The following is a 12,407-nucleotide window of genomic DNA, read 5'->3' as shown; positions in this document are numbered from 1 at the left end:
GACTAATGAAGCATTGTTTGAGGAGCCTGCAGGCAGTTATTTCAAAAAAAAATTGTTTGATTATTCGATGAGAAAATGAAGGTCCAAGTATCAGTATTTGAATTTCGAGCCGAAACCCCAGCGCCAGTACGTCAGCGTGACGTCAGGAATTCCAAAGTTTGTTTTCGCATTTGGGCCGCGTTGGCTGAATAAAGGTTGCTGAAACTAGCCATGCTTGATATTTGGTTCCTTTGGAACACAATGTGGCCAATCTGTACGGCTATATACAATTAGTAGGCCTTAGAAGATTCCATCAAAATCTAAGACGTCACATCCCCCAGATGCGGGAACTTAAGTAGGTGTCGCCACCCGTATTTCGTTCTTGCGCTTTTTCTAGCTTACCAAACGTTTTATCATTGTGGGAGTGGAGTTTTTGGTGTTGTAGAACGCTAATTTACTGATGCAGAAGAAATCATTTTTCACTTTCGTGTCCCTTTAATAAATGAAATAAAGAAACAATAAATTAATGTAAATGAAAGTGGATGAAAAAACAAGTTGCCGCAGGCGGGGACCGTTCCCACAACCTTCGCATTTCGCGTGCGATGATCTACCAATTGAGCTACCAGGGCGCCGCTTCCTCATCCATTTTCTTAGGAATTTATGTTTCCTAGTAGAGCCCTGGGAGTTTTAGCCAGGGCCACCACACACAAGCCTTGGCGCCAGATGTAGAACATCCGTTCTGCCAATCAATGATGAATATCAATGATATGTCGTCAAGCCTACCTCGGATTTCCCTTAAAGTGACACGAAAAAAGAAAGACTAAATAATTTCGGAGTGATCAAGTATTCCTGCATAACTGTATTGTTGTTAATTTCGCAATATTAGGTTTAATAAAGAAAATGATGAATTTAAAATTTATTTTTAATAAATTTCACGCCGATACCTCAGCGCTGGTGCATCTACCCGACGTCACATATTTCGAAAGTATTTTCTCGTAAACGGGCCGACTGTTTAAAATGCGTGTACCATCTTAACAGAGAACAGAAAAAACAATTATCGTGAAAAAAATCAATGATGTCATGGCGAGCTGGTGCAAGAGTTAATGTGCCCAGCTGCCGCACAAACCATTGCGTTAGTTCCTTCATAGCGAAGACTGCCTCTAACTGGAACCACCTCCGCGCCTCCATCGCCAGCAATCCAGACGAGTCTTCATTCAAGACCGCTATTTCTACGTTGTTCAAGTGCTGACCACTCCTCTCTGTGACACCCTATAGTCGCCTTGAGAGTGCTCAAACAAACAAACAAACAAAGAAACAAACAAACAAACAAACAAACAAACAAACAAACAATTAATGAAATAAATAAATCGTGAAATGTGCTCTGCCGAATGTTTTGTCCAAAGCAAAACTGGGAAAGGTTTTCCTTTGGAAATGTAGATATTATAGATTACAGAGAAAAATGTGACGCAAGAAACGACAAGTCAAAAAGCGCTGTTTGTTCTTGCGTTAAGAAATGTCATGTAAAATTATTTGTAGGGCTGTTAAGACATCAAAGTTATGTTTTAGTTACTAAGCAAGTAAGTGCAAGTTGCACACAAATATAAGAGAAAGATTTCAATTTACTGGAATCAGAAAAATCAAATGGATGAACTCAGCCACTCCATGGTGTAAGAATGGTCCAACTGTTACCATTCCAAGGAGCTAAAACAAGCAAAATTACGAAGGTTCTCTACTCTCCAGAGTGGAGTGGGAATCGTATGAAGTGCCCAACTTCGCAGCTTTGGTGATAATGCTCTTGTTGTCAAAAATCAAACAAACAAACAAACAAACAAACAAACAAACAAACAAACGCATGCACGCACGCACGCACGCACACACACACACACACACACACACAAACACCCGCGGGCGCGCGCGCGTGCACATACACACATGCACACCTGGAAATAAACGCGAAAACCGCGAAGTCGCGTCCCGGAGGACAACTACCATGGCGGTTGTTTGCAGAGAATAAGTCGAGGAAGCCTGTCCAGCTTTCAGGTCTGACTTACTAAGCATAAAAGCACCCAGCTAATGTTGCTTTACCTCGCAAAATGTCGTTGGTATATTTGAGAAGTCCAAGCGGTTTTAAGAGCTCGCTTTGTTAGCTTACTGTCTTTGATGGTGCTGCCGGAAACAATTTGAACGGGTCAAAATAGCCCCAAGTGAATACTTAGCAGTATTATACGCCAGTCAGAGAGGATGCAGGAATGAACAAGCTACTGTCGAAAGCGAAACACAAGAGAGAGAGAGCGAGAGAGAGAGTGAAATGATGCATAAAATCTTAACCAGCGGTGGCTCTGGTTGATTAACTTGCAGGAGGGGGAGGAATAAGAGGATAGAAACAGTATAGGGAAGCGCAGCTTACGTAAAGCCTGATGGACAGTCGCGTGCAAAATGAACTGCAACACGGTGCCCGTCGTTGAAGGGGCCCCAAGAGGATTGTGAAAGTCGGGAGTCCATGCGGCCAACAAAGATTCCTTGGATGGTGCCGTGTGAAGTATTAGCAGAGGGGTATATTCACAGACCCGTGTCCCCCATTGTCCCCTTATGTGCCAGGCAGTTGCCTTTCTTTGTCCTCGCGAGTAACCAGCTCTTTAGGAACCTGCAGGACGCTTCCCTTTGTCGCTCGCAACGAGACGTCCGTAATCCGGTTAGGCGACGGTTACTACGCCTGAATCTTCGCGAAACTCTCCTTTTCGCGACGTATACGTCACGTATACGTCAAGCTTGGGATTTGCCGTCCTTCAATTTTTCAGTCCTCGGTTGGATCCTGATTTTAGCGCATTTGCCTCTGTCGCCTTGGCGCTTGGCACGTTTGATTCTGCTCGCCTCAACCACGTCCGCCGTTCTCCTCTTGGGCCTATGCCTTTTCTTCACCGTCTGTCGTGACTTATCCGAGAGGCCATAGGTGACCTTTTCCGGCAGGCCGACCAAACTTGCCGGCTCCATACATATTTGGCCTAACGGGTCTTCCGTTTCTTGTGCGGAAAAACCGCGGCTCTCTACTGCCTTCTCCTCACTTCTAGCTACTAACACGTTTGACTCACCACTGCGTGCACCTGCCTTGGGAATCTCTCCATGGTGCTCTGACCACTGCTCAATAGGGAATACGGCTATCAGTCTCCGAGTCTCCTCCCGTGTTCTTGCGCTGAAAGTTTCCAGATAGGAGAAGGGTTCTCCTTGCTCCACCAGCGCTTGCTCCGACCTATTCGAAGAGCCATAACCAACTTGCTTTGCTTGAGGTGCGCCACCCTTTTTCTCGTGATGGGTGCCAGAGGAATTTGAAGCCTCGGGTTTAAAATTCCTACGGAACGACTTGTTACCCTTTTGCTTACCGGCACCATATCGCATTTTGTCGCTTCTCCGTGGTTGTCGCGGCGTACTGCGGAGCCTTCGGCGCAAGCAGCTATCCTCGGAGAATTTCGCCATTCTCTCTTTTTGGCCTTCGAAGTCGGCTCGAAATTCCAGACCGAAGTGTGTGAAGAAAGCCTTCTTAGCCCTATCGTAGTCTCGCGCTGTCTGCTCGGACAAGCAGTTCACGAAGCACTTAGCGATGCTTAACGGGATTAGCGCTGGTAATCTCTCGGTCGACAAGTCCGGGCTCACCCCCTTTTTCTCATATTAAATTTAAAACGTGACGAGAAAATGAACTATACCCTCGTCTGCCTCGAAAGTGCGGAGCTCGCTTCGCGCTGACTACCATCTAACTATTTGACTTTTACACTCAAACTCTGCCATCCCAAGAGCGTGCCGTTGCGCTGCCTCCTGCTCGCGCCTCTCCTACTCCTCCTCTTCTCGTTAGCGCCTTTCTGCTTCTTCACGCTCGAGGATTTCTGCTTCATGCTCAGGCCTCTCTCGCCTCTCTACTGCTTCACACTCGCGCCTCTGGCACTCTTCTTCCTTTCATTTTATTTCAACAATACTTTCCCAAGCCTCGACCGTCACTTCTTCTGACTTCATGATGTCGAAAAGTGCTGCTTTCAATTTTGTTGAGCCGGCGAAATACCCAACTCCTCGCCAATCAGAAAGAAGTCCTGCACTTCGAATTTCTCCATAGCGAATTCGCATGCCTTCAAAATTCACCCTTCCTTAAAACTGAAATTCCTCATTTGAAGAACGTGGATTTCCAAAACAGTGCCCACCAGAAAACACCCATACTCTCCTAGCATCTGCTTTCTTGTACTAGAGAGAGTCCTGGAGACATGAAGAGCAACCATTCGGCACTAGCTAGCCCGTCCCTATCGCTACCATCAGTAGATTGCAGAATTTCTCAGCGCGCCTTCCTTACGAAATAATATTTCTGCCTCACCGGCCTCCTCCCAACTCCTCTCCTCATTCTGCGTAAGCTCTAATTTTTGCCTTTTTCCTTTCGCAGCGGCAACCGAAATGCCAAAATGCTCCCGACTTTTGAGGAGTTCCTTGATCTTTAACTTCTCTGTGCTCACCATGCACACCGTGTTTCCTCCACACTAGTAATTTAGCCCGCGAGTCACTCGGTTTTTGGTCTACGAGACAATATCCCTAATAAAAATGAAAATCATTACCGACTGCCTACGCTAATGAGTCTGGCGAAAAGAGAAGCAAACACGTAGCACTCACCACACGGATGTAGCCAACACCATCCGATCCCATAAGGTGCCAGGCACTGTTGTGAAAGTCGGGGGTCCGTGTGGTCAACGAAGGTTCCATGGATGGCGCCACGCCAGATGTCGGGAAAAAGAAGGGTTCCGAGCGACGCTGAAGAGAAGGAAAAAAAGGATTATATATAAAAAATATATGGTTCAGTTTGTCAACGCGGCTCGAACTGTTGGAGCACACTACATGCTAGTGTCTTTGCATGTCCGAGCGTCTCCTATTTTCACAGTCGTCTGGATCCGCTTTCTAAGCCCTTTTCTTCCATCTTTCACTCGTTGAGGGAATTCACTTGCCAATCACAAACGCAGAATCGTTCACCACCTCTATCGCCCCTCACTAGTCTCCAACGTGCTGCTCGTGTCTTCAACGTGCTGCTCGGGTCTCCAACATGCTGCGCCTGTCTTCAATGTGCTGCTCGAGTCTCCAACGTGGTGCACCTGTCCCCAACGTGGCACGATAGGAGGCAAATGTGTGGCAAACTGAATCTGCCGTCGACACGTTTGCCTGGGAGATCTTGACGATGACCCTGTCATCGATCAGTGGCCTCTTCGTGACGTGGTCTGGAGAGGAGACGTTGCTGTCTTCAAGTGAGCTGCCTTGAAGTGAATGATGAGGTGTCAACATCAACTGTGACAGCTGCGCGTCACTGGTGGGGCATCCCCCGCTCTGAGGGACCTCCAGACACAACAGTTTACGCTTACGCCGACATAGGAAAAAATTGCAGAAATAAACACCATTCTGATTGCTCTGTCGTACAGTAAACTGCATAAACAGGAATAAAGTGCCTCAGAAAGGCTAGAAAACGTTTGAATTGTTGTGCTTATCTTTGTCAAAGGCGGCCTTATCATGATCGGCAGTTTAATTAGATATTGGATGATAAGTAGTGTGACTTCACGTGCTGTCGTTGTTGGCGGCGGCTCACTGTAAAGGAAGAGACTAAAAATGAAAGAGTACGGTCATTTGGCATTTCTAAGCATTGTGGCGGGAATGACGGGGCTGGAAGATTAAGAGAAGAGAGCAGGAAAAGGGGAAGAAGACAGGAACAAAAAAAAAGCGGGTTGTTCGGAGAGGGAGTAGATGGAAAGCTTTGAGAGAACCAGAAAGAATGCGTAACTGTTGTAGGCATTGTGCAGTTGTAGATCTAGAATAATGCTCCGGTAAGCTAGTCAATCCGGGAGCAACCGAAGGTTCATGAGTTGAAGGTATCGCCTGAGTGGCCTAGTAATAATGCGCCGGGAAAATTTTGAAAGTTTTAAGATGATGACATGAAGCATGTGTGAAATAACTGGTGGCGGTAGGAAGAAGACGCAGTGACTGGGATTGGGCTGGTTCTTAAAGGGATGTTAACCTGTTATGCCGGCGCCCAAAAAGTTATGCTGACAGTTGAGACTTTCGGACTTCTCGGTGGCAGTTAAAAATGAACAGAAAAGAAATGATCAGAAATGGCACCTAAAGTTGATGACTTACAAATCCATTATGAGGTCAAAACTTGAGTACGCCGCAGCCATCCGGAGCCCACATCGGGTGTTCCTTATAAATACACTCGATGCAGTGCTGTGTCGAGCAGCCCGATTTATTCATTCATCCTGTTCGTATCATACCAGTGTATCACCCTTAAAAGCAGAATCATCACTACTGTATCTAGCACTTCGTCACCGCATAATATCTCTAGCACTGTTCCACGAGCTTTATTACAGTTTGTGAGCTTTATTACAGTTTGTGAGCTTTATTACCCTTTTGTGGCCTTTCTGGTAATGAAATGAAATGAAAAGAAAAGCAAATGAAAACGGCAGGAGCAGTAGGGGGCATGTACACATGTGAAAAAGCGAGCGAGCGAGATAACTTTATTTGGAACCCGACAATTGGGAGGCCCGGGCCTGGGGCCGCCTAGATGGCCACTGGGAGCTGCTCCTCCCGTACGGCCTCCATAGTTCACTGGACGGCCCAAAGTTGGCCTTGGAGTTCTGAGCTGAGTAGCGCGGCCGACCAACACGCCGATAGATTTTCCGGGGAGACTGCCATTTTATCTTGTTATATTTTACATCTCCACAACATGTGTTGAAGGTGGCTCTTGTAGATTTGCATAGCTTGCACATATCGCTCTCGTATATATCAAGGTAGGATGTTTTTAGTTGCATGGGGACTCGCCGCCAAATAACGGACTCAGCTCTGTTCAGTTTAGTGTGAGGCGGTGGGGATATTTGCCTCCGATTTTAATAGAATTTGGTAATATCGCTAAATCTTGTTAATCTGTCTTGTCCTCTCCAGATCTCCTCCTGCGCTTCTCCTGACCGATGAAAGTCACTCTTTACTCAGCTCGGCGAGTAAGACCTAGAGCTTCGCGGTGTGCTACCTTGTTGGGGTTGATTGCGGGTATGCCTGGTGTTGTGTGCGCTGGGAACCAGAGCAATCGCCTGCCCTTCTTCTCTGCATTGAATAATTTTGCTTCGTTGACTCTGATGATGTGCCACACCTCAGGAAAGATCCTACCTTTTGCATAAATGTGTAATGGCCGCTTGAGAATCGCCAAAGATGTATTCAGCATTCGGGGAGACCAATGCTAGTGCAATGGCTACCTCATCTGCTGTCTCAGGAAGTTTGGTATTAACTGACACGCTTGAAAGAAGTCTTTGGGTGTGATCTACGACTACTGCCACGTAGCTATTTCCGTCTGGGTATTCAGTCGCGTCTACAGAGGTTGCTCTTTCATCTGACCCATAGCTTCGGATCATTTTCTCTGCTCTACCCCGTTATAACCTGGATGCATGTTCTGGGGAATATAAATATCGGGTAAGGCATGCAGACACGGACTCAAGAGAAGTAGACAACGCGAACGGCGACCATCAACTGAAGGAGGCACAGAGCCGAAAAAAGAAAGAAGACACAAAGCTCTTCTGCGCATGCTCTGGAATGGAAGCACCACGTGTCAATCGGGTACACTTGCCGGTCTACGTGACAGATAACTGTTAATGCAATTGATCTCTTCCTTATGTAACGTAATCGAATGCTGACTCACGCACGCACTTCCACCATTATTGATATGCCATGCCACGGCCATAAGACGCATGTCTTCATTCATATGACTGTACAATATCACGCATTCATCTAAATTAGGTGAGCAGTTGCAATCTTGGCAGTTTTGGCAATGTAAGGAAAGATTAGCAGGCTATACACTGGTTAACGATCTTTTATGTTATTAGCCTCTGATTGATACACCGCCCGGTTTGACCTACGTGGAAGTGGCTACAGCTAAAGAGAACTTTATATACCACACCCGTACGACAGTCAGTAAAATTGTTGTTCTTGATGTGCTTCACTGGACAAATATCTGTTCTTTTTTTGCTTTTCACCTGCTATTTATTCCTCTTCACGGCAGCGCTTATCTTACCTAGCTTATTGAGAGCAGTGAAAACAACATTAAAATCATATTTACGTGCAACTTTTTTGAGCCTGTGTGATATTGAATGAATGTAGGAAATAGCCACTACTATTTTCTTCTATTACTGCTTTCTGTAATAACGTCCATTCCCCCTCGAAATCGACTTCTTTGGGCGTTCAGCCACAGTGGCCACTGCCACGCTAGGATAACCTGCTTCTAATAGGCGCCGGACCTGTGCATTAAAACTGGCGCTAATTTTGTGAATGCACGATCTGGTGAGAGAAGACTTAAGGTACGACATGGCAATTCCGTTCTTTACTACTCTGGAGTGCTTGGATTGAAAGTTTAACAACGACTGCGAAGACCTAGGGGAGTACTGCCAACACACGTGATTTTGTTCTAAGACCAAAAAAATGTCTAGAAATAATATTAGGCGTCCCAGAGGAAATTCCTTGGTAAACATTATTCCTCCTCCATTAAGCTTAAATTGCTCACTTATTGCAAGTACATACGGTGTTACTGTTTTTGTCACTGCTACAAAAGAGTTAGGTAAATTAAGCGCTGCCGTGCAGAGGAGAAAGGAACAAGGGAAAGGCAAAAAAGAACAGATATTTGCCCAATGAAGCAAATCAAGAACAACAATTTTACTGACTGTCATATATGGGTGCGGCATATAAAGTTCCCTTTAGCAGTGGCCATTTCCACGTAGGGCAAACCGGGCGGTGTATCAATCAGAGGCTAATAGAACATAAAAGGTCGTTAACCGGTGGATCGCCTTCTAATCTTTCCTTACATTGCCAATACCGCCAAGATTGTAACTGCAAACCTAATTTAGAAGTATGCGCGATATTGCACAGGCAAAGGATTGAAGATACGCGTCTTATGGTCAAGGCATGACATATCAATAATGGTGGAAGTGCGTGCGTGAGTCAGCCTTTGATTACCTTACATAAGGAAGAGATCAATTGCGTTAACAGTTATCTCTCACGTAGAATGGCACGTGTACCCGATTGACACGTGGTGCTATCATTCCGGAGCATGCGCAGATCAGTTTTGTATCTTCTCTCTTTTTTCATCTCAGTGCTTCCATCAGGTGATAGTTGGCGTTCGTGTTGTCCACTTCTTTTGTCTGTCTCGGTACGCCTTACGTTTTTTGCATTATGAATCGTTACCAACTAGCTCAGTTTTCTGTCACTCTTGGGTATATTTGGTACCCGGAGTTTGTCTCAAATTTCTCTCGTTATCGTCCTCTTTTCTCCGAATGGATTGTGGTCATTGATTCCTTGCTTGCGTACTATATGCCATCCCCTTTTGGTTTTGGTTAGTCGTTTCGCCTGAGTTGTTAGTGTGCTTTTATGAGTTCGTTCAGCGTATTGTGGAGTCCTAACTTTAGCAAAGGGTTCGTGATCGTACTGATGGGTATCTCTAGTGCTGGTTTGTAGGTCTTTTTTTGTCAGGTTGTTAATTTTGGTCTTTTCAGCTGCCAATCAATTGTGGAACGCTGCTATGTATGTGATCTGACTGATTACGAATCATTGTATCAGCCGGATGATACTTTCTCCCTTCATACTCTGGTGCTTGTTAGTCATTTGTTTGATTAACTTCATTGTGTTTGTTACCTTTGTGTCTAACTTCTTTACGGCTTCTCCCTTTGTACCTCCGTTCTCGATTACTAGACCTAGCACTTTGAGCTGGTTGACTATTGGGATATTCCGCCCGTTCTTGGTTTGTAGCTTGATTTCCTCATGAGCCTAGTTTCTGTCGTATCCTTTAGGAGACCTACCCTTCAGTGTGGGACGGTATAAGAGAAGTTCGGTATTCTCTGCAGAGCGTGTGAGGCCTGTTCCTATGAGGTGTTCCTCTACTGTGTTCATTTCAGTCGGGAGTCATTGTTCTATTATCCGTCGCTACCATCAAAGACCCAGATAGTAATATCGTGTGCGCAGATTGCATGATTCAGGGACTCCATGTGATTTAATTTTTTGGACAGTGCTATCAAGACGAGATTAAACAGCATCGGGAACTGGAGCATTCTGCGTGGAATTATAGGTTTGGAGCGTTGCCCTAGAACTTTCTATTCTGATAGTGGATGATTTTGCAATCTATCAAAGACAGCACACATAACTTGTTTCTCGCCACTATAACGCAGGCAGCTACAAAGAAAGTGTTTTGTCAACGTCTCCTGACAGTTGGATTCTTCGAACGTGTGGTGGTAGGAAATTGCAATCAAGAAGTCACATAAGAGTCGCTAAAGGTGGTGCGAAGGAACAGACAGCACAACAAGGTCCGTTCGCACCATGGCACCAGGTGGTAGACGTAGCTTTAATAACTATTAGGGGTGACGAACGTAGAAGCGATAGAGTGAAAATGTTTCGATTCCCACAGGAGCAACGCAGATTCACGAGACGTTGACCGCAGCCAAGCTTCCGCGTCAGTTCGCTTAAGGTCCTCGAAGCCATTGAAAAACAAGAAAGAAACATAGGTCATATCTCTTTTCGTGGCTGTGGAATACGTTTGTCGTTTGTTTACTGGCGTGTGTCTACGAATTTTAACGGAAAACAAAAAGAAGCAGGCTAAGATTTGCGTGAACCATGCAGCTGGCATTGTTTATGCGATACCGCTGTCATGTGAGACGGCATATATATATATATATATACATATATATATATATATATATATATATATATATATATATATATATATATATATATATATATATATATATATATATATATATATATATATATATATATATATATAAAACTGGACGGCGCCGTAATAACCGAGTCCGGGAGCACCTATTTTCAATTGCGAATAAATGCAGGCTGCTCATTTTATGGCTTGCAATTGCGAACCTCGGTTTCGTTAGATTAAGATTCTGGAAAGGAGTAAAGAAACTACTGCACGAGAAACTTTTAGTAGCCTTTCATATCAGGACATGAGGCATGGATATTGTTAGCGATGCCTCTGTTTGTCTATTTGGAAGCGAGATGGGGTTTCAATTCTATGACCTTGCCGTGAAGAGCCTGTGCGAATGCGCATTTTATTGATCACTTTCTTCTGGTCTTCCTTGAGATCAATAAATCAGTTGTGAGAATAACGCTCGTGGTGTCCGGCTTCGTCTTTCCTGAGTCTGTTTTATTTGAGCTATCATGACTTCCCGAAGTCTCTATATGCCGTATATTTCCTTTACAACCCGAAGAAACAGCCAAAATATAGGACGGCATTGGCCAGCTGCGACTTTCATAGCAATATACTGTTTTATAAGACTCTTTTCCTGCAATACAACGTGCTCCAGCTTTTGTGAGCATTTACTTTTGAAATCGGACTTATGTGAGGTAACGGCAGTCGCATGCTTCGAGAAGATTACACTGTCGACTAAAGACAAGATTTCCATCGCCGTTCAGAGCGCTTGTTGTGTTTGTTCAAGGGATTTCACACGGCACGCAAGACTCCATGGGACCTCCGTGCGAAACGTGCCGACTTCTCAAATCTCTAGAAAAGCACTCTTCTGAGGCTGAGTCAAAATTAAGGCCATGGTCGCTGATGTTGCCCAAAGTCGGGACGCCAGCGAGGCAAAACAGAAAGCATTCATTACGCCTCTTCCAGGCAAGTGAGATAATGTTAAAGAGCTCCCCTAAGAACTTTATTCCCCATAACACATATTTGTTGCCTTAACAGCGTTAAGCCCCTGGTCCCTACTTCCGTAGAAGACGTGTTGACTGAGCCCCTTAGCGGGAACTCATATCTCCCCAGAGCAGAGGGCAAGTCTCGGGAAGTTTAGAGAACTGTTTTAAACGCACATGGCCTCAAATATCCCAACGTGAAACGGATGCGCTGCTTTGTGAATGCGCTGGGTAATTTTTAATCCCAGGAGTCTAATTTAGAGAAGACGCTATCGCGATAGTGTGGTTCATCTTGCATGGTACTTAGCGAGAGCAGCTGGTCGGTAGTGTTTAATTAATTCTACGCCCACACACGCTTATCTTGCTCTTTTCGTGGTTACTAGATGGTGGGAGCACAGGGCAGCCGCTGCAAGGGGGCAAACCAGCTAAAGCGCATAGTGCAATACTGAACCTGCGGGGACTTAGTCAGCATTTTATTTATTTAGCCATACTGTTAACCCTCGTTTGAGGGCCCGTTGCAGGGAGGTTACAATATTCATATATATATGTGAATACATCTCAGATAAAACCATTTATATTTCCAGTTTTCAATTCAAGGCAGTAGAGCGCGAATTATGCAACTGATAAGTGCCCTCTGAAGCTTAGAAGTAATTGTAACGTAAATGTTTAAGTCAACGCAGCAATTGCGCCGATACTACTTTGCATAGCTAACACGCGGCTGGGTGAGATTGAGTTGCTAGTGGCGT

General features: G+C 45.1%; 1 protein-coding gene across 7 annotated transcripts in view; it reads right to left on the bottom strand.

Moving 5' to 3' along the window:
• The window catches only part of LOC135899594 (uncharacterized), a 226,049-nt gene that overhangs the window by 43,146 nt on the left and 170,496 nt on the right, over window positions 1-12,407 (bottom strand). For all 7 annotated transcript variants that reach the window (XM_070537565.1, XM_070537564.1, XM_070537566.1 and 4 more), the window contains one exon: window positions 4,621-4,758. In XM_070537565.1, coding sequence (XP_070393666.1) covers window positions 4,621-4,758 — 138 coding nt within the window. The remainder of the gene's footprint in view (window positions 1-4,620; window positions 4,759-12,407) is intronic.

The sequence above is a fragment of the Dermacentor albipictus genome, chromosome 4 (assembly GCF_038994185.2).
Source record: "Dermacentor albipictus isolate Rhodes 1998 colony chromosome 4, USDA_Dalb.pri_finalv2, whole genome shotgun sequence".
NCBI classification, from domain to species: Eukaryota; Metazoa; Arthropoda; class Arachnida; order Ixodida; family Ixodidae; genus Dermacentor; species Dermacentor albipictus.
Note: the sequence above shows the minus strand (reverse complement) of the source record. Positions and strands in the feature narration are given on the sequence as shown.